The 23,846-nt window shown below is 54.4% G+C and overlaps 12 protein-coding genes across 12 annotated transcripts; 8 read left to right on the top strand and 4 right to left on the bottom strand.

Annotated features, from left to right (window-relative positions):
• Positions 1-175: 175 nt before the first annotated feature.
• On the bottom strand, positions 176-1,875 carry BDZ99DRAFT_379309 (P-loop containing nucleoside triphosphate hydrolase protein; the record flags this gene model as incomplete). The annotated part of the gene is made up of 2 exons (XM_033715143.1): positions 176-941; positions 1,004-1,875. Coding segments are annotated over 2 exons (1,638 nt in total), but the record flags the coding sequence as incomplete, so codon positions are not given.
• Positions 1,876-2,445: 570 nt separating this feature from the next.
• Positions 2,446-4,733, top strand: BDZ99DRAFT_185785 (restriction of telomere capping protein 5). The gene is made up of 2 exons (XM_033713096.1): positions 2,446-2,564; positions 2,659-4,733. The coding sequence occupies exons 1-2, from the start codon at positions 2,522-2,524 to the stop codon at positions 4,506-4,508; spliced, it is 1,893 nt and encodes a 630-aa protein (XP_033581818.1). The 5' UTR covers positions 2,446-2,521; the 3' UTR covers positions 4,509-4,733.
• A 61-nt stretch (positions 4,734-4,794) lies between these two features.
• BDZ99DRAFT_472223 (uncharacterized protein) lies at positions 4,795-5,221 on the bottom strand (the record flags this gene model as incomplete). The annotated part of the gene is made up of 3 exons (XM_033721774.1): positions 4,795-4,804; positions 4,855-4,922; positions 4,997-5,221. 3 exons carry the CDS (start codon positions 5,219-5,221, stop codon positions 4,795-4,797), a joined length of 303 nt encoding a protein of 100 aa, XP_033581817.1.
• Positions 5,222-5,568: 347 nt separating this feature from the next.
• Positions 5,569-7,351, top strand: BDZ99DRAFT_549055 (uncharacterized protein). The gene has a single exon (XM_033726945.1). The coding sequence runs from the start codon at positions 5,678-5,680 to the stop codon at positions 7,031-7,033; it is 1,356 nt and encodes a 451-aa protein (XP_033581816.1). The 5' UTR covers positions 5,569-5,677; the 3' UTR covers positions 7,034-7,351.
• On the top strand, positions 7,352-9,046 carry BDZ99DRAFT_185721 (maleylacetate reductase). The gene is made up of 2 exons (XM_033713095.1): positions 7,352-8,195; positions 8,249-9,046. Exons 1-2 carry the CDS (start codon positions 7,670-7,672, stop codon positions 8,791-8,793), a joined length of 1,071 nt encoding a protein of 356 aa, XP_033581815.1. The 5' UTR covers positions 7,352-7,669; the 3' UTR covers positions 8,794-9,046.
• An 808-nt stretch (positions 9,047-9,854) lies between these two features.
• Positions 9,855-10,601, bottom strand: BDZ99DRAFT_185717 (uncharacterized protein). The gene has a single exon (XM_033713094.1). It carries the CDS (start codon positions 10,517-10,519, stop codon positions 9,950-9,952), a length of 570 nt encoding a protein of 189 aa, XP_033581814.1. The 5' UTR covers positions 10,520-10,601; the 3' UTR covers positions 9,855-9,949.
• Positions 10,602-11,430: 829 nt separating this feature from the next.
• On the top strand, positions 11,431-12,056 carry BDZ99DRAFT_185694 (uncharacterized protein). Its single transcript, XM_033713093.1, has one exon. The coding sequence runs from the start codon at positions 11,519-11,521 to the stop codon at positions 11,843-11,845; it is 327 nt and encodes a 108-aa protein (XP_033581813.1). The 5' UTR covers positions 11,431-11,518; the 3' UTR covers positions 11,846-12,056.
• Positions 12,057-13,586: 1,530 nt separating this feature from the next.
• BDZ99DRAFT_408275 (uncharacterized protein) lies at positions 13,587-14,810 on the top strand (the record flags this gene model as incomplete). The annotated part of the gene is made up of 2 exons (XM_033716505.1): positions 13,587-14,485; positions 14,536-14,810. Coding segments are annotated over exons 1-2 (1,158 nt in total), but the record flags the coding sequence as incomplete, so codon positions are not given.
• Positions 14,811-15,648: 838 nt separating this feature from the next.
• BDZ99DRAFT_434713 (ribosomal protein S8) lies at positions 15,649-16,846 on the bottom strand (the record flags this gene model as incomplete). Its single annotated transcript, XM_033717457.1, has 2 exons — positions 16,336-16,846; positions 15,649-15,972 (listed from the first exon to the last, which is right to left on the bottom strand). Exons 1-2 carry the CDS (start codon positions 16,651-16,653, stop codon positions 15,649-15,651), a joined length of 642 nt encoding a protein of 213 aa, XP_033581811.1. The 5' UTR covers positions 16,654-16,846.
• A 127-nt stretch (positions 16,847-16,973) lies between these two features.
• On the top strand, positions 16,974-18,729 carry BDZ99DRAFT_434709 (uncharacterized protein; the record flags this gene model as incomplete). Its single annotated transcript, XM_033717456.1, has 3 exons — positions 16,974-17,169; positions 17,219-17,385; positions 17,447-18,729. The coding sequence occupies exons 1-3, from the start codon at positions 17,132-17,134 to the stop codon at positions 18,727-18,729; spliced, it is 1,488 nt and encodes a 495-aa protein (XP_033581810.1). The 5' UTR covers positions 16,974-17,131.
• Positions 18,730-19,089: 360 nt separating this feature from the next.
• BDZ99DRAFT_506195 (uncharacterized protein) lies at positions 19,090-21,084 on the top strand. The gene is made up of 2 exons (XM_033724159.1): positions 19,090-19,634; positions 19,699-21,084. Exons 1-2 carry the CDS (start codon positions 19,548-19,550, stop codon positions 20,914-20,916), a joined length of 1,305 nt encoding a protein of 434 aa, XP_033581809.1. The 5' UTR covers positions 19,090-19,547; the 3' UTR covers positions 20,917-21,084.
• A 374-nt stretch (positions 21,085-21,458) lies between these two features.
• BDZ99DRAFT_458814 (peptide N-myristoyl transferase) lies at positions 21,459-23,542 on the top strand. The gene is made up of 4 exons (XM_033719007.1): positions 21,459-22,147; positions 22,224-22,315; positions 22,365-23,145; positions 23,237-23,542. Exons 1-4 carry the CDS (start codon positions 21,512-21,514, stop codon positions 23,432-23,434), a joined length of 1,707 nt encoding a protein of 568 aa, XP_033581808.1. The 5' UTR covers positions 21,459-21,511; the 3' UTR covers positions 23,435-23,542.
• Positions 23,543-23,846: the final 304 nt, after the last annotated feature.

The raw sequence follows: 23,846 nt of genomic DNA, 5'->3' as shown, positions 1-23,846 counted from the left end.
TCACGATTTCTTTGATCTGGCCGAGGATGAGAGCTTTGCGGAGCTCGATGTCGTCTCTGCTCTTTTCGCTGGAATTCGCTTCCACTATGATCCAGTCTTTTTCGTCCCCTTCGCCTTCATCGTGGGGTAACGAGGGGCTTTGTGTTTTGGTCTCCTCGTCTAAAAGGTAATTCACAGCTCGCGGTATACTCCCACTTTGCGAAATCCCAATCAGGTTTGGCAGCGGTCGAATGTCGGGATTCTTGAACTCCATTCGCGCAGGCACTGAGTGCCATACTTCCGCTGTGTAGTATTTTTTCCACAAGTTCTCGTCCTTTAAGTTTGGGAACAGCGACGAAAATGTCTCGAAGGTCATCTTGGCTAAAGAAGGCTTCTTCTCCACATTGATTGTGGGAAGTGTGGAAGAGTAGGAAGATGTCTGGAAGGTTGGTAGTCCTGCGACGGCAGCGTGGGTGATCTGAATCCAGAATAATGCCTGAGTCTCGGAGTAGGGTGGCACAGATGAATCGGTAACTCGTAGCTGGAGGGTCATCGAATGCAGAGCTCGCAAGGTCTCTTGGATGATTAGGCCGCGACGTTGGTTGGTCGTCATGTACTCTCGGACAACAAGGAAACCAAAATGGGCGAGGCGGTGATTGTTTGTCGCATCCTGGACTTCACCGGAGGCGGGTTTGGAAGCTTGAGGGCGGGCACTTGGGGCTTTGGGGATATAGTCTGGCAATGGGGCGAGATCAGGGAGGCACCAATTTTCCTTCGCTTCTGGGCTGAAAAGGAGAGATTTCGTGTAGTGGGATTGCCATATACGGCCATTCATCAGAGATGGCGTATACAGTAGGACCTGCTGGAAGACTTCTGCGCTCGGCAAGGTCCCATGGTTCACCTCATCGCGATACCTGACAATAGCGAGACGAATATGATGAAGCCAGAAAATGGTCATAGTCCTGCACATTCCAGAGTTAGTAGAGTTCCAAATTCTAACCATTTCTTCCTAAAAGCGACTTACCGGTGTTGAGTATTCGTGAACCTTTGCGGATTGCTGTTTCTCAATTGCTCCAGTTGCTGAAGAAATATTTCAACGGCATCCCAAATTGATCCCATCTTCGAGAGAATGTCTAAGTAGATTAGATACCCAGCTTTTAAATGACTTCGGTGATCCCATGCCGGTAGTTGTGCGGTACTAAGCAGCTTCCAGAACTCGCCTGCGGAAATGTCGGTTAGCCCTTCACTCCCAATCCTGGCTCTGAGTTCTTCATCGGTCGGCATTTCAGTCGTTGAAGCGGTAAGTGATTTCCCCGGACGTTTTTCTTGCTGCTGTTCCAAAGTTGTGTGAATCTCTTCGAAGATTTGCCAGACGTGATCATCCTCAAATAGACTAAGCCCTGGTTGACTGAAGACCTTCCATTTCAAAAACCGTGGCAAAGCCCTGAGTCTAGACTCATACTCCTCTTTTATTTTCCTGACGGTCTCATCTCGAGTTTCGGGCGGTAAGAGGTCCTGCTTCGCCAACACAACCCAGAAAAACTGTCCACCGGCATCAAGAAGCTGCTTTGCGTGCAACTCCAGCAGCTCGAAAGAAAAATCACGGCTCCATTCGTCATCCGCCGCGACATCTACCAGAAATAGTACACCTGACTCCGAGTCCAGGAGATGGCGGGCGAGAGGAGCAATCTTGTCACACCCCCCGAAATCCCAGAAATTGATCACTTTCTTCCCCAGCTCAATGGTTTCGCAATTGAACCCAATAGTTGGGATAGTGGTTAGGACTGCGCCTGTTTTGAGCTTGTATAGCAGTGTCGTTTTGCCAGTCCAGCCTGCGCCGAGAAGAACGCATTTGTGGTTGGTAGGGCGTCGCCAGTGGACGAGCCTGGACAACATGATACCGGCTGTGGATGCACTGAACTTTGGAAGTGAGGTTGGAGATGGTGTGGCTTTGTTTTGTCACCAATTGGGTGCGCTTTTGGGAATATTGTGGAAGGGCTGGAGAGAGACAGGAAAGGAGGAACCGACACAGCAAGAGACGGGAAGAGAGAAGAAAATCGATAATCTTGAATACAGTGAACGGGTGACTTTATATACACGCTGTGTGCTTGCTAGGCTACAGCTGAAATGTGTCTCCTTTGCTACTCTCGTACTTGTGGCTGAAAGCTGGAATCTTCGAGGTATCAATTCGGTAAGTCCTTGCTTTATGCGGCTGTGAATCGACTGCCTGATACCCAAGAGTGAAAAGACGTATCATAGGCGTTGGGAACAGTCATCGAACCGATAGAGGTGTATGGGGATTCAGAGGATGATATTGTGCCGGACGACACCAACACTTAGACGGATTAGCCCAACGTGCTAAACAGCGTTCAACGCTTGCTATTGTGATTATGGTCCCGCAAATTGTCTTTTCATCTTCAACTGGAGGATGAGAACTTCAAGGCTGAAGTGGTGATGCTGACATGTGACCGCGGCGAATGCGTCATCCCGGGCACCACCTAGGCAGCTCCAACGTACCACAGCATCAGCAAAACTTGCCGAGATGGGCCAAGGATCCTCAGCAGATAGCCATCCGCTTTCCTTAGGTACTTAATGCCCCCACGTTTCATACGCTCATAGTAGCTATCCAAGCTATAGTTTGCGTCTTTAACACCTCCATTACCTACTAAATACATCCAGAACAGCTCAGTCACGATCTCGCCCATCGCTTTGCCCAGAAATGCTACACCCCTCTCGAGCTCTACTGCTTCAACTCCGTCTTCCGATCCCTCGCAGACTCTGAATCTGGAATTCGATACTGGAGTGAAGCTACACTATGCCGCTTCCTGGAGCTCCCAGACGCGCTGGGCGTCGGCTCTGTTGTCTTCCATATGGCCAGCTATCTTGGCGCGTTCCCGTTCCCTAGCCAGGCTCCGGCGATCCTTACGGCCGAAGCGATGTTGAAGGTGGTTACCATACTCACGGAGAGGTACGGTTCTGTGATAAAGAGACGAGGGCGTGAAATGTGGTTGAGGGAGCTATACCGAAGCTTAGCTGTCTACGATCGAGGACTGGGCTCTCGATCTGGAGACGCAGAGAAGGAAAGCAGTCTGGAAAAGTCTGGGAACGAGGCAGGCGTGCCAAATATTGGAGGAGGCAGCAGTCAAGGCTTCGCCGTAGATCAGCCTATCGATGACGACGAGGATGAAGATGAGGAAGATGAGCTGATTCTAGCAGCACTGGACTCAATGGATGCTACAGAAGTGTTCAAGCACGGCGAGACATCGAATGTACATCACTCGATAATACCAACGGATAATTTCCTGAAAATGGTCGAGCTACTGCTTCTTATCGCCCCAATAGACCCTCAGCAAAGCTTGTCCACTCTCGCGCCTGAGATATCTGACAAGCGTATCTCTGGACTGAGGAATACTGCCAATATGATACTCTCGTCTTTTGGCGTGGAACAACATCCTGGCGTCACTTTCAAGACCTTCACGGCTGTAATCTCGTCATCACTGCCGTATCTCTTCGATGGCCTAAATCCCTTATTCGAACACTTCCTTTTCGCAAAGGACTTTGATCTGTCCAAGCGCAAATCTTCTACAGTACCAAAAGTCCCAGAGGTCGCCCCTGTAATTCCAGATAACCTGCCTCTACCTGAGCCTATACTCAGAGAAGCTGGCGAAATCCTGGATCTTAACGTTCTCAGCCAACTCTCATTCTTCATCAAAGGCACAAATTTGTTCCGGCGTCTGCGCCCACTGTATTCTGGTAACAAAGCTGGCTTTAGTATGGGTTCCTTCGAAAAAGCCGTCTTCAACTGGCGAGCCCCGTCCCTCCTCCTCGTATCCGGCACCCTTCTCCCAGCCAGTCCTACAAACGCACGAGAGCGTACCTTATCCGACTCTTTACCCCCAGCACGTCTTCACAACAGCATCGCTCTCACCCCTTCCCTAAACGCAGAAAGCACTACGCTGACATTCGGCGCCTATATCCCCGGCCACTGGAGACAAAGCCACAAGACCTGCTTCGGCGACCCCGGAACCACCCTCTTCCAACTAGCACCCACTCACGACGTGTTTCCAGCTTCCCACTTTAGCACCGACTACATCTACTTCAATAAACCGCCCACACGGCCTTCGGGTCTTGGTTTCGGCTCTGCACTACCGCACCAGACGCAGTCACTTCACGGGCAGGGCGGTGCACTACACATACCCCTCGGCCCAGTATCCTTGCATCTCGACGACGCGCTCGAATTTGGTATCTTCACGCACCTTGCCTCAGGCGGTGGATCATTCCACACATCGCAGCTACCTTGCCGTAAAAACAAAGATTGGCAGGATAGGTTCGAAATTGAGTCGTTGGAGGTTTGGGGATGTGGTGGAGATGAAGAAGCAGAAGCGCAGAGGAAAGAGTATGCGTGGCAGGAACGTGAGGCTGAGAACCGGCGGAGAGTCAATCTAGGAACGGGAGATATCGATGCGGATCGGGAGTTGTTGAAGATGGCGGGACTGATTGGGGGTGGTATGAGTGGTGGAAGTGTTTGATAGCTGGTCTACAAGAAGGCTTTTAGGTTCATCATAGTAGTGGGAAGTTTGGGCCCTGGATCTCTGAGACGATGGCGATGAATAATGACAACGATTGATCAAGGCTTCTTGGGACACAAATTGTGGATGTACACGCAGCCTGCAACCAAGCAAAGAGTTGTATTTTACAGTCTCCATCATCATTCGATGGCCCAACGCCAGTTATGCTACCTAGACATGTAATATAATACACTGGTCCACCTCCGCCTACACTCTATTCCTCATATTCGGCTCAATCTGTTCTCCTTTATCCTTGCCTATATCCAATTAGCGCCGCCTCTTTTCATACTCCAGACTTCACACATACCTCTGCTTGTGCTTTGGATTCTTATCACAAATGATGTACACGTACTTCCCGCCCTTCCTTCGTACACTCTGTGACATACGTTAGCACCCACGTCCACAACCACCGCCACACGCCCTCTATACAGATAGCAAGTCTGTCGTACCTTACACCCGTCACAAAGCTTCTTCACCGAACTCCGCACCTTCATCCCCCTCGTCTGACCAAACACCGCCGACACGGCTCCCGCTCCAGTCCTTGCGGTAATGCTCGGGCGCCATAGTGATGTCGAGGTCGAGATTGCGCGTGTGGTAAATAGGCGGGAGAAGGGTGCGGAGGAGGGCGCGAAGAGGGTTTGGCGGAGGGGGAGGAGGAGGAGGAGGGGGAGCATTGTCGCTAGTAGTTCGGGGCGTTTGGTGGTAAATGGGTGGAGAGAGGGTAGTTGGAACAGTGCTGGCCCTCTGGCGGCGCGGGCGATGCGTGATGGTTGAACGTCGAGATGAACGGATGATCGACCGTGATGTCCAAAATGCCAAGGCGAGAAACCCAGAGTCACGTGATATGGACAGCCAACTTGTGCTTGAAACCCAAATTTTGGTCCAAAGTTCGCTTAGTTAGTCCTCAACACTCTGTAAACTTCAGAACCTTCCCTTCCTATCCCGGAAGCACGTGCACGTGACCTGCGACTTCAATCACCTCTGTTAGAAACGCTGACCGTCACCTTTACTCCTAACATCACTAGTGTAAATATAAGACCGCACTCGCTGTTCCCCCAGTCTCTTACTTCATACAAAACTAATACAGGGTTCGAATTTCACCACGGCATAATCATCAACAGCCAACTGCTATGAATGTGCCCTCCACTCCCGAGTCGAGAGACTCTCCCTTGCTCCGCCTGCCGAACGAACTTCTCATCGAGATCTTGACTCTAGCAGTTGGCCGAAAAGACATGGCGCTAGACGATGACCAAAGCAAAGACCACAAAACCGCATGGTCTCTCACCCTCGTGTGCAAACGTATCAGTGGGATATCGTATCCCCTCCTCTACCGCACCATCGACTTCATGTCTCCCACCCTCGAAAGCCTCATCCCAATGTCCCGTGCAGGCAGACTTCTCTCAAGATCGCTTTGTGCAAATCCCGAGCTTAGCGCTATGTGCAGGGAACTCGTAGTGTGGATCCCCTCTATTGAAAGCGGCTATAGCCGCGATTCGGACTACGAAGCAGCTACTACCCTCCTGACCCAGCTCACAAACATCCAGAACTTCCAAAGCTTCAACGGTCTCCAGAACTCCGACAGCGTATGGCGGATGCTCGACCAGATCTTCCCCCACATGCCGCGCATCACTGACCTCACCATGAGCCAAGACTACATCCCAATCTTCATGGAAAGACTATTCAAACCTGACAACCGCTTTCCAGCTCTCCGCCGTCTGCACATCGTTGGCTGCCTCGCATTCTCATCCAGCAACATCCACGACGCGGTCTGGCTCAAAGACCGCATCCCCCCCATCATGGACCTCAACATCCACGACTTCAGAGGTAGCTCGCAAGATTTCGCTGCCTTCCTCAGCTGGCTGGAGGCACTTGAGAACCTTACATTTCATCCAGACAAGGACGCATGGTCCTTGTCGCTGTTTCAAGGGTTCCTGGAACCTCACCGCTCAACATTGAAAAGCCTGTACATCGGAGATCAAGGCAACGTGGACAACCGCCTGGATCTGACAGGCTACCCCAAACTAGAAATCCTCAGCCTCCCCGCTCTTGCTCACCGCGAAACCCTTGGTGACCATGCTTTGCTCCTGGCTGCTCCGAAGCTGCGCAGCTTCACGTGGCACTTCGGTATCGAACAGGACCTCAATTCCCTAGACTCGTTCCAGAAGTCAGAGGCAGACGCACTGCGTACGTTCGTAAAGACAGTGCTCGCGTGCGGGTGTCCGCTGAAGCTGGTGTATATCTGGTTTCTTGCCAACGCGCAATTTTCAACGCCGATTGCGAGAGAAGGCGCCGAAGCTACGGAGCTGGCGCTTTCGATGAGGTATCCTTGGGACTGGATGGATGAGCTGCGAGACGAGTTTGAGGAGTGGGGAGTGCTATTGTCGTATGATCCCCCTTTCGACGAGCCAAGGAGCGTTACTAGAGAGCAATATGAAGAAGAGTTTCGGCGGTGGACATCGTTTAGTGGGCACGAGAGTGATTTGTGACGGACCCAGACACCATGGACTTGAATGAATGCGGCTGTTGCCACACGCACACCACCCCTTTTTGATAGGCTCTAGAGTATCGCGAGGCAAGAGAAGAAGAAGCCGTAGAGCGAAGCTGATGGAATGAAATACGGATACTTGCTTAGTGGATACATCTATTTCCGTTACCTTGGGGCTAGGACTTAAGGAATCGCCTGCGGTAGCTAGAATTCAAGCAAGTAATAGGGCGGAGGAAAATCACTAAGTCTGAGTACTACGATGTTCATGGGAGTTTGATACTCTCAAGCTGCGGCAATCTGAAGGCTCACAGGCTCTGAGAAAAGCCTTCTACGTATGGCTAAATGAAACGTGATGGTAGCTACGCAATTGCGCCATCAATTCACCCGTCAAGCGATTGAGCCCAATAATGAACATTGGCAAAGTTGGTGTGGGCGTGACTCGATGATTTATGGAGCAGGGGAGAAAGCTTCTGCCAGGGCAGAACGCTTTGCCGACTCTCACGTCCTCCGAGCCCACCCTTCTCCACACCACGTTCATCCGTCTACAAACCCAACGCCAGCCCACAATGGCTTCTCTACAAACTTTGCAAACTCTTAGACCCTTGGCCCCACACATTCCCTCCTCCATATCCTCACCATGGACGCTTTTGAATACAACGCCAACCCAGCCCGCGTCGTCTTCGGCAGTGGCAGCATTCAAAAGCTCCCAGCAGAACTGGGCCGCCTGAACGTTTCCGCGCCATTGCTCCTCAGCACCCCTCAGCAGACCGATCAAGCAGATGTCCTGAAAAAGATCCTCAATGGCAAGATTGCAGGCCTCTTCAGCGAGGCTACCATGCACACGCCGACGCACATCACGGATAAAGCGCTCGAGTACACCAAGGCGCAGAAAGCAGACAGCATCGTGTCAATTGGCGGCGGCAGCACGATTGGGCTGGGGAAAGCCATTAGCATAAGAACCGGCTTGCCACATGTCTGCATCCCGACGACGTATGCGGGCAGCGAGATGACCCCGATCCTCGGGGAAACGGCCGACGGCCGCAAGACGACTCGCACTGATCCCAAGATCCTCCCGGGGACGGTCATCTACGACGTGGACCTCACCATGACGCTGCCCGCGGGGCTGAGCTCCACGAGCGGCGTCAATGCCATTGCACACGCGGGTCCGTACCCTTCTCCCCTCTCCTTTACAACCGTCATGGCTAACCCCACGTAGTCGAAGCCCTCTACGCCCGCAACACCAACCCCGTCGTGAACCTCCTCGCCCTCGACGGTATCCGCGCGCTCGCCTCCTCCCTCCCGATCCTCGTAAAAGACCCCTCGTCCGCCTCCGCACGCTCCTCCGCCCTCTACGGCGCCTGGCTATGCGCGACTTGCTTAGGCACCGTCGGCATGGCGCTGCACCACAAGCTCTGCCACACGCTCGGCGGGTCCTTCAACCTCCCCCACGCGGAGACCCACACGATCGTGCTGCCCCACGCGCTAGCGTACAATGCGCCTGCGATTCCGGAGGTGATGGCGAAGCTGGCGGCGGTGCTGCCGGGGAGCGAGGGGGACGCGGTGCAGGGGCTGAACGTGTTGCTGAAGAGCCTGGGCGTGAAGCGGGCGTTGAAGGATTATGGGATGAAGGAGGAGGATGTGGAGAAGGCGGCGGAGATTGCGGTGTCGAATCCGTATTACAATCCGAGGCCGGTGGAGAGTGAGCCGGTTAGGGAGTTAATAAGGAGGGCGTGGGCGGGGGAAGATGCGAGGGTGTTGTAGATACAGTCGTAGAAGACACCATTCTGAACTGGTATCTAGAAAGCGGACTGGCTTCCGTTTATGCTTTTTAGTATTGTCCCATTTCCATGGTCCAATTGCCAATCTCTTCCAATAATATGCCAAAACCAGCCCCAAATCGCACGGACTGGCTCCCCTTTATACATCTTGAAGCACTGTAATCTCCCCCGATTCCGAGATCTGATTCAGAGTGTAGCGGATACTACATGTTAAAAGAGACAGAAAATCAGGTCGAGCGTCAGGAGGATGCACAAAGGCTCGCTATATTAGGACCTATATCACACTCTCTTGACTTGGGTTCTAAATGCCGGACTAGCTCCCATTCTCACAACGTTTCAAGGTAGACTCGAAGGTTCGATTTAGCGCGCTCGTCAATAACATGCCGAAATCGACTGGAGATCGCACGGACTGGCTCCCGTTCATACATCTCAACGCACTGTGATTTACCTCGAGTCTATGGCCTGGTTTAGCGTGTCAGAGACTTGGCATGCCGAAAGAGAGTGGGAATCGAGCGGATATAATTCGATGGTCCAGTTTGGGATGCGATGCAATATTACGCCAGAACAGTGAGAATCGCAGGGCCTGGCTCCTCTATATGCTTCTTGATGCTATGGAAGTTACCTTGATCGCGGGGTTTAGTGGAGGGAGACTCAATAGCGAATTCTTAATGTTAACCTGATCCCTTACCGAGTGACCACGATCTAGATAGTTGTTAGGTATAAACTTCAGTTTAGGTGGATTGTTTCATAATTGGTCTGATGTTGCAATATGTGTGATTTGAATAGTTATCGAATTTGTAGTAGTGGGGTATAGGGTAAATCGCTTTAAAAGAGTAAAGAAAGAGTCGTTCGTAACCTCGTAACAGTGTTCATAGCCGTCGGTAACCCAACGGTAGTTGTGATGCCGCAGTATAGACAGATTTATGTGCAAGTATTTGCAGTGCTGCATCTCCCATCCCTTCTCAGATCCCTACCCTCCAGTTCCTGCGCTAGATCCCAAAGCCTTACGAAATTGCTAGCGTCGGCTGAAGCTTAGACGACGTAGTGGCTCCTCCTGCTGCTGTGGTGCGATCGTCGCGGGCTGCGGGAAGAGGGACCGCGCTGGGTGCGACGAGAAGTGTGGCTGCTTTCGCGCTTGACTACGACACGGTCGTCGCGGTGATGACGGTGGACGAGGAGAGCGAAGAACTACGGCTTGTTAGTAAGATGGTCGATTTACAAAGCATTGGGTTCGAACTTACGAAGGTGAATGCAAAGAAGATGCAATTCATGATTCCAAACGCCCACGACGCCTTCAGCATGGCGCAGTTCTTGTTTGTATTGACTGCCCACTTGTTCCCGGAGTTGCGTCCAATGTACCCCAACGGGCCCAGATCGAAGTAGAAGCCGCCAGCCGTGAAATGGGTGCAGTTGGCTTTGCCGATGCCGCGCAGCTCATACACGCCGGCAATGAAGGCGCCGATGAAGAGCAGGTCGACGAATGCGACGAAGCTGGCCGAGTGCCTCGCGCGGGCGTACAGGAACAGCGTCCCGACGGTCCATGCTGCCCCCAGCACTGACACTATGAACAGCACCAGGATGGAGGCGGGTGTGAGTGAGTTCGACTCCGTGTAGGCATGCACGAAGTAGGACAGCATGCCCAGCGTCGGGATCAGGGTGATGATCTCCATGATGCGCCAGAACCAGAACGAGAAGCCTGCGATAGACATATTGGCGGTAGCGAGTGGTACGCTGGGGTCTCAGGGTCTGGATGGAGATGCGATGGTGGGTCTGATCGACGTTGACCACGGTTGGGTGACGATGGCAGCGGGGTCGATCGGCGAGGAAGAGAGAGCTGCGCGATGAGCGGGCGGGAGGAGTGGCAGGTAGCGCCTTATACTGCAGGAAATTGCGCAGGTAGGAGGCGCTGGAGGAGGCTGGGAGCTCGACGAGATTGAGTGTCCAAGGCGACGTTGGCAAGGTTGTCGGGATGGGAACTTGGTTTAAGGTGCTCCCAGGCCCACGGAGCAAGTTTGCGGGGCAGGAGAGGGCTGGGAGCCCCCGCCACATGAGCCGGGCACGTGACCGGTCTCCAGCCACCCGGCTCCCAACCTCCACGACGCCACACCGGCCCTGCGACGCAAAAGCAACACAACACCCCACACAGCGTCGCCAGGGTCAATTCGTCCATGCTGGGCTGCCTCGCCAATGCAGAATTGGACGCGGGGACGTGCCCTGCCGCATTGGGGCGAGGAGGTCTCTCATTTGCCTTCCCCCCCCTCTTATATGCTCATGATCGTCCTCATCATTCATGCTACTCAAAGATTTGCAGGATAGTCGTTTTTTTTAGCCGAGTGTTAATACTTTCATTATGTACTCCCCCCCGTCGCCTATCTGATGGGATCCTTAAATCCGCCGACCGTTGGACATGCACTCCTTTCCCCCTTGTGGCCCGGGCGACCTGCCGCCTGCATTCACGCCATTCGTTCCGCCGGCATCCCGCGCCAGCAGTGCACTGCTCGATGCTCGATACCCCGGTGCGGATCGGTTAGTAGCGCTGGCTGCTTTGCTCCTTCTGGCGGCCGCCTGCTTGTTTCGACGTGCCGTGCCTGCTAAGACACTCTCCCAGTGCGTACTTCTGCAGTGCTGCAGCTACCCAGCATCGAGGATGGCGGTTAGTGTATCCCCTCGTACTCGTCCGGGCCTGTACAGAGAGCGCATTGCATTCCATGCAGGCCAAGGGAGCAAGACGGAGGGTTAACAAGGCTGCTTACGCCTTACCTCGGGCCCAAACCGAGTCCCCCCGGCGGCCAGGGCCCATGCTATCGCAGCGGTCGAGGCGTTCGCGACCCCCCCTTGGCCGCGGCGAGTGCTTGGGGGCGCTGACTCTTGGCAAACGATGCGTGAGTCTTGTGTGCCTTCTCCGTCCCCGAAACACTTCCACTTTGAAGACAACTCACCATGCCCCTGTGGCGCCCGGCGGAACCTGCGGGCTAGGTGCCATCCGCGATGGTCACGATTTTGATGTCCTTTTCGCGGTAAGCAGGCGGCGTTGACACCGAAAGCAGTGTCGCGGCACCGGCAGAGGGGCCTTATCAGAAGACGGCGGGTGCGAGATGGTCAACCGTTACCGCGTCTTCGGGCCCAAGCGCTGTTCCAAAAAGCTCTAATGCATACAAGGATACTCCAGAATATTTCATTTAACAGCTTACCACCTCACTGATGTTCGGCCTGCCCTCTCTGCCCCCCTCCCCGCTGTCCTTTAAAATATGTCATGGTGAAGGTTGCGTATCTTCGCTGTCTAGCAACCTGGCCGGAGCGGACAGTGCCAAACAACTTTATTATCTGTGTGCATTCAGCCCTCCGCCCGTGTACTCCCCGACTTCCAATCAAATCAGCCCGGGGCCTCACCACCGAATGAAGTGCATATAGACTCAGGAACGTGTCACAGCCGCGCAAGCTTCCGTGCGTCAGCTGAGATCTCCCTGTCCATCCTCTCGTCGTCTCTTTCTGTCTGTCGCCAACTCTCCAAATTTCTGTGCCTGATTGACCATGTCCGCACGGGGCGCCCGAAGCCGCAAGGCTGTTGCCAAAGACATAGAGAAGAAAGAGAAGAAAACCGCCGCGAAACAATATGCCGACTCGTTTCCTCGTCCCGGAACCGCCTTTAGCAGCTGGGGCGGCTACGACTCTCCGCAACCACAGACCAGCCATACTTCGCGCGCCGTGTCGCAGATCACGAGTGCCTCTTCTTTGCCTTCGACGAACCTACCCATGAGACCCTCCCGGACCGGCACCACCACTTCGTCTACCTCCGGCGACTTCAGGCCCTTCCACCGTTCCACCACCTCGTCTTCCAACTCTATCTCTACTACCTCCTCCGCGAAAGAAAAGGCCAAGTATACGGCTAAAGGGAAAGAGACCAAGGCTCCAAGAGGACGAGGAGGTGGCGTTCCGATCAAAAAGGGCGGCTCTGCGCCGCCCTTCTTGGGAAGAGCCAACTCATCCTCTAGAGCGGATTCATCCTCATTCCTCGCTGGTGCAACGGACAGAAGCTGGGCAAACTTCACCATCTGGCATGGAAATGATCATGGCGTCCGCCCCTATCGCGGCTTCCAATATGTAAGTTACTCTGAAGGGTGCATTGTAAATCTCAGCAGCTCATGATTTACAGGACGAAGAAATGCAAAATGGAAGCGTGTTGATATATTTCAAAGAGGAGCAAGCCAACGACGATAACCCACAGCCCCAGCTTCGCGTTCGTTACGACGCGCTCGAGTCTTCAGGGTCTTCTTGGCTTACGAATCAACTAAGTTTCGGTGCAATTGACTCTTTTGAGGATGAAATGACACCTCCCATGAGTCCCGAATCATCGACTTATGGAGCTCGCTACTCGAGTCTGAATACAAATTCAAGGTATCTTCCGGATGGGATAGACCCAGGACACCTGTCTTCCCAGGGCTTCCAAGATCACTACATGCAGGCGCCACCTACTCGATCCTCATCAAGGAATGGAGGATACTATTCCGCGGATTCTAGAGGCCGCCGTAACGTGCAGAATGGCGCCAATGGCCCAACGCCCCCGGCTTCTACAGCCGGGAGCTCCCAAGAGACTGGATCGTTCTATGATCGCGAACCAACTCGGCCGACGCATGAGATTTGGTTCACAGCACCAGACCATATGCGGTCTGTTCAAGATCAACGGTTGCATCATGTAGCAGTGCGCAATTTTTTGGCCATTTTGCAGAACCAGCCAATTGTGGGCAGAGATTTATTCGAGATGCTTTCGACACTGCAGCCGGAGATTGAGGTCATGTACGACCTTGATCACAATGAGCATTCCCAGACGAGCGCTCGAATGCGGAGTGTCCAGATGATTACCCAATACCTGTCTAGCCGGAAACTTGACGACTTGAGAAACAGTCGTCGACGTGCACTCAGTCTATTAGCATGGGCGGAGCAAGACACAATCAGATGGGACGCTGGGTACATTGAATCGTTTGTTCACCTTGTTGGCATGATGGGCCCCGATGTTGAAGCAATGCCTGAATTCAGGCGACTATCGCCCGTCACCAGGCGGAACCTAGGCATGTCTGCTAATGCATTAAAATTAAGGACCCTAGAAGCTGAGGAGAGGTTATCTACGTTCGATTTTTCCGACATGTGGGAGGACCCAAAGAATTCTGCGAACAACCCAATTTTCAAGAGCTTCATAGCGTTTCGACAGTTCCTCCTCAATTTCTTCGTAGAGGCGTATGGAGCGTGGCCGCCAAGCCCCAACAAAGGATGGCTAAAACGGAAAGCCATACAAAGTCTACAAAACGACTTTGGTGCTTTATACGACTACCTCGTAAACCGCGAAGTCGTCTGGGACTCACAAGAAGAAAGACCTGGAAAGAAATGGCAAATGAGCAATCAAGACCCAGAGGAAGAATTCCAGGCTGATTCTGCCGACTTGCCTCTGACTGATATGCTGGTCGGCTTCGACAACAGACACGGATATTTACATATCCCGCATCCTTATCCACTTCTCCCACGCTTCGTCAACGCACCGAAAGCTCAAGCAAAGAAAAACTTCTTTAGTTCGCTGAAGAAATCAAAAAACGACCCCACCAAGGACGCGAAGACCCATCTTCAACTGTCTATTGTCTTCAGCGATGCCACCAACATCCAGAGGCTTGGGGTCTCCTTTGCAGGTCAGTCATCCTTCACCCTATTCTCTAACCAGAACTAACTTAAAGCCTAGGCAACGCTCTTATCGATTATTTCGAGCAATTTGAGCTCGCGGCAGACCTCAAAGGCGTCTCGCCTCGCGAATCTCGTCTCGGCAGATGGGTCCTCCTCTACGGCGTCCTCCAAGTCCTCTCTAAACTCTCCGTCGACACGCAGGGCCTTAAGTACTCGGAGGGCGTGCAATACTTTCTCTGCGCTGACCTCAAGCGCACTCCACCGTGGGAAACAACTAGTGCACACGGCATGGTCGAGGCCTCACAACTAGCTAGTTGGTGCTGGCAGCGGGACTGGGATGAGTCCCGTCCCAACGTGGTCCAAGAGCTCGAGGCTCAGGACACCATCCGGAGAGAGCTGGATGCCATAACAACGCAAAGAGAGAACCAGCGTGCGCCGGAGAAGCAGCGCGAGCGCGTGGACTCTGTGAAGGCGCGGCAGCCTGACCGCATCGACGTTGGGAGGTCGCCGGACTACGATCGCATCAATATTGCAAGGGCATCGGACTACAGTCGCTTGGACGAGTACAAGGGCTTCGAGTTCGGGGAGGCAAAATTGGGGAGTCGGACTCCAGATCCGATGCCCAGGGACGTCAGTATTGATCAGGGCCTCTACCCGCCTCATGTTCCCGCTCGCTCGCCACTGCGAACACCTGGGAGGAGGGACACATACTTTTCCACCGAGGGAGGAATGATGTAGGCTTGGGGATCCTTTCTGATTTGAGGAACATTTTTACATTTCGTGAGAAGCAGATGATACCCGGGAACGAGATGATAGGGAAGATTTGTATTATGAAATATTTTATTCGAGCATGGTATGGGATCTAGGGGGTAATCCTGGACTAACGGCGTTTTTCTTTTGGGTTCAGTATCGGACTGGTCATTGGAAAGGACGGAATGGGTTGCATGATGTACCAAAACGGCTTTCATATCGGATATTTAGGGTGTACCATAGACTTCTGGTATCTTTCAACGAAACATTTCTCAGAAAGACTTTGGGCTATGTATAGAGTGGGCTCGCTTTCAAGCCTTTTGATATTCTTACACTACATCTAACATATGCCTTCCCTGTGTATGAACACCCAGAAATGCAATATGATACAAGCGATCTAGTCTCCAAACCTTTATCCTTGTTATATCACCCTACACAACACCATACCCCCAAGCTTCCTCTCCACACACTCCCTCGCCTCCATAATCCCCTTATCCGTCGTCACAAACATGCACTCCCCCGTCCTCGTCAACCCCTTCACGAACGCCGACTCGCGCCCTCTCGTGATCTTCGCTAAATCGTCCGAGTTCACCCATATCCGCCTCGTCGGCTTGCTGACTAGGTTCATCTTGTTCAACACGGGCTCGTTCTTCCAGTACTTCAGTCCAACCCACAGCCGCCGCTGTCCAGGGTTCGCGGGGACGATTTCTTTATACGACCACTCTGGGGCCCTACCCCAGGCTACCTCTGGAGTTGCTTCCTCTTGTGCTTCAATTTTCGCTTGTTCTGCCGCCTGTAGAATCGCAGGCGCGGCTGCCTTCGCCATCTCGGGATTCTTAGCTACCCACGCCTCCAACAACGCGGAGCGGACCGCAGCCTGCGGTGCCGGATACGCATCGCGGAGCGACTCGGGCCAGATATCTGGCTTGGTTCCCGTCTCGTCGAAGCCCAAAGCATTCAGCCGTTCTACGATCTCGGCGATACCCATGACTTTCTCGCCATCCTCTTCCTGCTCAACTTTTGTCTCAACCGGCGTTTCTACCCCCGCGGCTCTGAGCGCAGCCCTCTTCTCCTTCACCCGTCTAGCAACCTCATTGCTTCCAATAACCTTCTCGAGCTGCCTCGCATTCAGCAGATACCCCTTCTTCTGCCGCCGCTCCAGCTTGCGTGCCTCCCGCAGCTGCTCCGCCAGGTTTTTTGCCTCTCGCTCTTCGGGGGTGCCGCGGTATTTCGGGGGCTTCTGCAGCAGCACTGGTTTAGGCGGTGCGGGGCCGCCGAGCGTTACGCTGGAGATGAAGCCTTGCTTCTGTAGGCCCAGCATCAGCGCGACGTGCAGCTTCGAGACGGGAATCGAGGTCAGGCCCAGGCGGGCTTTGGAGGCGTTCTGGAGGTGCGAGCACACGGCGGCGAGGTTGACGAGCGACATTGTGGGTGGTAGATTATAGGATGAGTGAAGGCGGGAGTGCGTAGGGAGCCCTTCCGGGCCTGGCGACCTCCCCGCGCGAAGGTGCTGGGGCGCGCTGTGGGTGACGATGAGGTCGGAGATGCAGCAGTGATGGCGGCGAGGATGGGTAAGGCGCGCAGAGTGGCCAATTGGGATGGGGGTGCGGTGGTGTCGTGAGGGTCGTGGATGCGTAGAAATCTTTCGAGCCCGCTGAACTCCCGCGATTGGCCGCTGGGCCTCTTGGGCGCTTCCGACGCGACGGTCTTGAAATAGAACGATGCAATTCCACTAGATGTTATATATGTTGATATCGGCGCTGTTAATACCTCGCGGCTAACGTCTGCATTTCTTCCTGCGAGTTTGTTTCTCTGTCTCCTGTTGTGCGCTTGTTTCGTGATTTGTGCTCTGCTTCGCGTGGTCGATATCTTCAGCCTTCACATCTTACCTTAACGAGCACAGCATGCCTCAACAGCCGGGGGAAGTGTCTTTGTTGACGCTGTATGTATTAAAAGTGAAGCTAGCAAGTTCTTGTGCTAATAGGATGCAGCTTCGCGGACGTTCACTACTTCTTCAGCCCGCCTTCCGCAAAGCCTCCCCACCATGCCTTTGACAAGTCCTCCTATGTATACCTCTACCATAACCCTATCCACCAGCGAGGGAGGCTGGAGGTAGCAAATCATGCTGGGACACCTGAGCAAACTGCCTTCTCTGGCTGTGAGTTGCTCTATTGGCATGCATTAAGAGAACTCGGCTGACATGACTTCGAATCTGGCAGTCACTGACTCGGTGCGAGTCGAGCAATCATATAAGCATCCTACTCTCTTCACCATCACAGTCGATGCCTTCCGGGGCCAAGGGAAAAGTGCGTCCTCGAGCCCACAGCAAGACCTGTCTCAGTGGCACCTCCCGGCTCCAGATCCTCGGAACGACGGCAAATACATGTATAGACTGCATACTGTGGAGTTCTACTTCTGGACCGCTGACGATGCGACCATGTTCCTTGATTCTTTGAAGAGGGTTCTTCAGCCTCATCAGTTACAGATCCTTGAAGCGCCGACTGCTGTTTCGACAGCTCCCCAGGAGCATAGAGATACTACTATGAGCCCGGTAGTGGAGAAGCTAGAACAAGCCGCAATCTCAAGAAACTACCCGGCTCGGAGTGCTAGTATCAGCACAACGCAGTCGTTCAATGGGCCACCGACTGTACCCACTCCGGCTAGTACCGTAGCCAGTGGGCCGCAGCATGAGGCTCCCGCAAGCTTCGCGCCCATGGCATACAATCCCGCCGCTCCTGCAGCACCGGAACCTATAGCCCACCGCGAGAAGACTCCTCCTCCACCTGACGCAGAAGCTGGGACTGGTTTGACTGCAGCGGCAATTAGTGACCATCAGGGCCAATTCGGCGCTCCGCCTTACCACCAGAACTCGTTTGCGCCTCAAGCTACCAACCAACCGTATATGCCTGGGCCGCCTTCACGACAGCCCACTCAAACTTTCCCAGGACCGCCCGCTCCCGGTATTCAACGATCAAACACGTCTGGGTCGTTTCCACCACCACCCCCACAGAGCTCGAGCGCCGGTCCTCCGCAGGGCCAAGGCTACGCTCATTCATTCGCGCCGCCTCCCCAAGAAGCGCCACCGCAGCCCGGCATACATCGTCAAGCGACTATGCCTGCGTCCGTGTCCCAGCAATACGCCAACTATCCAGCATCGCCTGGATACGCTCCTGTTCAGTCCCCGGGCCACCCGCCAACGCCTGGCCAGATGACACCGGGCTACGTTCCAGCTCCAGGCTATCCGGCTGCACAGTCACCGGGCTTCCCTCCCCAGGGAGCGCATCCGCAGTATGCCTACGGTCAAACAGCAGACCAGTACGGCATCCACAACTCCATGCACACGCAGCTCTACAGACCCACGGAAAGCGAGGCCAATCACGGGAAACAGCCTGCTGTGATAGGGCCCGGTCCGGGCGTACAGCCAGGTAACTTCGAGCGCCGCACCGAGAAAATCGAAAAGGGCGTGGGCCGGTTCCTGAAGAAGCTGGACAAGAGGATTTGATTGTGGCTGATGCTTGGAAGCATGAAACCGAACGTGTGTATTGGGCGAAGAAGTGGAAAGGGCGCATTTACGAAGTATATGAAGTATGTTTCTTGCTATATAGTTTGCAATCACATGTGCCGCGATACCCACCAGGGTGCGCGTAATTCTCCACCTGCAAACCCTGAAAGAGGCAGCGCTTATAAAGGTGGCGGCGGGAGCCAATCAGCGGGCGCAGAGCTACCCATTGTCGCCGGTTCGCTTCACCCGCCCAAAATAGCCCTGGGCAGAAGAGGGACGCTCAAAGCTGACCGAGGGCTCTCACGAGCCTGGAGCTTACTGCGATCTGGAATCCTCTCCACGGTGCACTCGCTGTCCAACTTGCCTATACTCTCACATCAGCGATGAATCGCTCGCAAGAGGATACTTAACTCTACGCGTGCGCATCAGCCCACCTCTAGCGGCCTCGACACAGCCGCCTCTTGCAGCCACTTCCAAGGTTTCCAAGGTTCCCGTCGTCTCTATGCCAGCGTGCTGAGCCACCGTCAGCCCCGAGCACCCCGGCTACTTCCATGGTTCAACAACTCCACTTCTGAGGGCCCAGCAACCAGCACCTGTTCCTACACAAGACACTGACAGCATTGGCATCTCGAAAACCCTTTGTCCTCCTATCACACTTCTCGAACTCTCGAACCAACCAATTCGCCTTCGGAGTACCGAGCTTCCAACCCGCCTAGGCTGGATTGCCACAGCTCCCGGATCTTCCCTGTCTGACCGATCGAGAGAGACCGATACAAAGACCTCCTTTGCATGATCGTGCTTCAAGGTCCGCGGAAACGATGCGGATACCCGTAGTTCGCAACGAAGACTCGTCGAGTGCCAAGCGGGCTGTCAAGACCAGCGGGAACAGTGCCAAGACCGTCGTCGTAAGCTACCGCTTTTTCAGAGCCTCTGAGATAGCAACAGAGGGCCAATACTAACCGTGCTCAGATCTCTGTCGTTGTGGTCGTCGTTCTTATTCTCCTCATTGTCGGCTTCGTCGTATGGTCCCGGATCCGCGCGAATCGTAACAAATTCAAAGCGAGAAGAGCAAGAGAGGGTGCGGGGCCTATAGCTGCACCGAAAGCAGAGAAGAAACAGAAATGGAAGTGGAATTGGACGCCGTGGAAGAGAAGCCATGAGTACTCGGACCGGCTTCAAGAGCCTGAAAGTGGACGGGCTGCAAGCCGTGACCGGGAGATGACAGCGTCCACGAACGACGACACTACGGCCGCCGCCGCTGCTACCGTCGACCGGAATACCTCAGTCCGCAGCGTCATGACGCTTCCTTCATACTCCACCGCAGCTCGCGAGAACGAACGCATCCTAGCGCGAGAAGGCGAGCGCGGCGGCGTCGACACCGTCCTCGAATTCCCCGAAACCAACGACGAGGAAGAGCAGAGACGAGAAGACGAGATGGCCTCTCTCTACCAGATTCGCCTCGCGCGCCGAGCCGAACAGCGCGAGCGTGAGGAACGCAGACGACTCAGACGCGAGGCCCGCGCAAGGGGCGACCACCATGCCGTTGCGGAGCTCCGCCAGCGCGCCGAGAGCGCCGCGTCACAGAATGCCTCCCAGACCCTCATCGCTGAACACCAGGCCGCAGCCGCAGCCCGCGAGCGCCGCGTCTCCAGCGTGCAATATGCCGAGCTCGGTGTCCAGCGGCACGATGGCACGCGGCTGCGCGCCAACTCAACGGAGAGCGATGTTCGTCCGCTCCTCGACTCTTCGGCGTCTATTGGGGGCGGGAGTCAAACAGCTTCTACACTGAATACGCACTACCGTGGCCCGTCGGCGTCGTCGATTATGACAGCCTCGACACGGGCGTCAGATGAGTATGATTTCCCCTCTGCGCAGCGAACGACCACCGGTACGAGTGCGGGAGACGACTTCGAAGTCATCTCGTTGCAAGAGTCGCGGTCGAGGTCTATTAGCCAGGGACCACCCACACCCGGCATTGACACCGATATCCCGCATGTCAGTCCCCCGAACTATGATGACGGAGCGTGGGAGGAAGCACCGCCCTACACGAGCCCTGTGAATACGCGTGCGCCGCAGCTGCCAAATCTCGAGCGTCTGCCGTCGATTCATGTTACGCAGGAGCCGCCGACGCCTGAAGCGGGGAGGAGTGTTGCATCGTTGCACGGGCAGGAGCCGAGAAGTGGATGAGAAGAAAAGCAAGATATGAAGAGGACTATGTGATGGAGCTAATCTTTTTTGATTTTCAGCGAGTGAGGAATTTTTGTGTATACGTGGCCACGACTTGAAGAGATTGGACTTTCTTCTGATGAGATTACGGGGCATGAGACGAGGCTTTGAGCTGTGTATTATAGGGGGTGGTCAACGTAAGGTTGGCGTAAATAATCGGTGGAGAGAGACAGAAGGGATGTAGATAGATACTGTCTACCTTAATCTAGCGTGATTCTATGCTAGAGTCGACCTATATTGCTGTGCTACAGTATTCCACTCCGTGAAATGAATTTGGGGACGCCCAGAGTCCTTTTGGCTCAGAAGGCACAAAACAACACGGTAATTGTAATCGATAAGTCCTAATACATAGCACATCTATTCTATAGGCTTTCAATTCTCAATTCCAACATTCCTCGAATTTGGACCCTGATGTCACTTCGAATTGAACCCCAGTCAGCCCCACCATCCCACCATCAGCTTCACCACCTGGCATCTCCCCAGGCACCACCAACCTCGAAGCCCCCGCCACAACCCGCTCCAAACACCCATCCTCGACAACCCCCAATCCACCACAATGCCCGCCCAAGAATCCAAACCGAGCGAGTCCTCCGCCTCAGGCGCCGCCGCGGCGGCCGCCATCGCCGAATCCACCAACCCCCCCTCCGCAACCATCGAAGACGCCCACTCGGGCGCTAGCAGCGGCGACGACGAGGAGCCCACGCCCAACACCCTCGACGGGGGGGACGTCGCCGCCGCCGCCTCGAAAAGCGCCAAAAAAAGCAGCAGCAAGAAGCGCAAGCTCAAGGCGGCGCTGAGGGGCAAATCCTCGGCCGGCGACAACAAGGACGCGGGGGAAATCGGCGACCGGCTGTCCAAAGAGCAGCTGGCGGCGCTGCTCGAGACGAACCCGGCGCTGGCGCAGGAGATGGACGCGCAGGCGGCGGGCACGGCGAGCAGCGTGCAGGAGCTGCTGCGGAAGCTGACGGTGAGCGACGTGCTGACGGGGACGGCGCCGGGGGGGAAGAACAGGAAGGACATGGCGAGCCATGCGTTTTGGAACACGCAGCCGGTGACCAAGTTTGAGGAGGCGGGCGGGGAGCAGGGGGATGGGCCGATCAAGGAGATCGATGTGGAGAGGGTGCCCAAGGAGCCGAGTCAGATGTATCCCGGGTTTGAGTGGGTGACGATGGATTTGGAGGATGAGAAGCAGGTATGTTTGGATTGCGGGGGGGGGGGTGGTTGGGGCGGTTTGGGGTTTTGGGAATTGGGCTAATGTGTTGGCGTAGTTGGATGAGACGTATGAGTTGCTGACGGGACATTATGTGGAGGACGATGATGCGCAGTTTAGGTTCAATTACTCGAGGTCGTTCTTGGATTGGTAGGTTGTATATCATGCATGAGTATGATAGGACTGACGACGAGGACAGGGCTCTCAAGTCTCCAGGTTGGAAAAAGGAGTGGCACGTTGGTGTCCGAGCATCAGCATCAGGCAAGCTCGTAGCATTCATCTCTGCGATCCCCGTCGAACTCCGCGTCCGACAAAAGCTCCTCCACTGCTCAGAAGTCAACTTCCTAGTCGTCCACAAGAAGCTCCGATCGAAACGTCTCGCTCCGGTTCTCATCAAGGAGATCACCCGCCGCTGCTACGTGGAGGACATCTTCCAGGCCATCTACACCGCCGGCGTGCTCATCCCCACGCCAATCTCAACGTGCCGGTACTTCCACCGAGCACTGGACTGGGAGAAGCTATACGAGTGCAAGTTTTCGCATCTGCCCCCCGGCAGCACAAAGCAGCGGCAGGTCATCAAATACAAACTCCCCGAAAAGACCACCCTACCAGGCCTCCGTGCAATGGAGAAGAAAGACATTGACAGCGTTCTCGACCTGCTGAAACGCTACCTAGAAACAATGCAGCTGGCGCAGATCTTCACACGGGAAGAGGTAGAACACTGGCTTCTGCCGTCCAAGACTGTGGCAGAGCAAGTCGTGTGGTCGTACGTTGTGGAGGACCCTAAAACGAAGAAGATCACGGACTACGTCTCCTTCTACTCGCTCGAGAGCACGGTCATCAACCACAAGAAGCACAAGGTTGTGCGGGCGGCGTATCTGTACTACTATGCGACCGAGACGGCGTTTGAGAAGGATAAAACGCTGCTGAGGCCGAAGTTGAACGCGCTAATCAAGGATGCGTTGATCCTGGCGAAAAACGTGAGTATAAACCCTTCCCCCCGTCCCCTTTCTCTTGTCACATTAGTCTTGTCTTTAGAGCCTTCGTGATCTGTACTGACCCCCTCCCCAGGAGAAATTCGACGTCTTCAACGCCCTAACCCTCCTGGATAACCCCCTCTTCCTCGAAGAACAAAAGTTCGGCGCCGGCGACGGCCAGCTCAACTACTACCTCTTCAACTACCGGACTGCGCCCGTGCCCGGCGGGCTAGACATGCGGAACCTACCCAGCGAGAAGAATATGCGTGGAGTGGGCGTTGTCATGCTATAAAGCAAAAGGGCCATGGTAAGGTTTCCGTTAGGGGAGTCGAGGAAGGCATGGGTTAAAATGGTTGCATTCTCACGGGTTCTGTGAGGGAGGCTGCATTGTTGATACTGGTAGCACACGGGTTGGTGTGGAATGAATATGCTGCATCAATTATGCAGTATTTAGTTAAGCCCATGTCGTTTGAGTTTGTCGTGAAGGTTGTTGCTAGGTGCACTACCTATTGCACTACACGCATCCCCCGCTAGGTAGCCCTGCGCGCCGGAATCCGAGATGCACGTGACCTACTGGTTTAAAGACGAGAAGACTTGGAAGGCCGCTGATGTCAGCATTGGGAGGTAACTCGATTTTCTAATTGTGGTTGTACGTCGTGCTTGAAGGGTGGTGTACGTCCTAGACCAAAAATTTCTGGGAGGGG

This window comes from Mytilinidion resinicola, assembly GCF_010093595.1.
Source record: "Mytilinidion resinicola strain CBS 304.34 unplaced genomic scaffold BDZ99scaffold_3, whole genome shotgun sequence".
Taxonomy (NCBI): Eukaryota; Fungi; Ascomycota; class Dothideomycetes; order Mytilinidiales; family Mytilinidiaceae; genus Mytilinidion; species Mytilinidion resinicola.
Note: the sequence above shows the minus strand (reverse complement) of the source record. Positions and strands in the feature narration are given on the sequence as shown.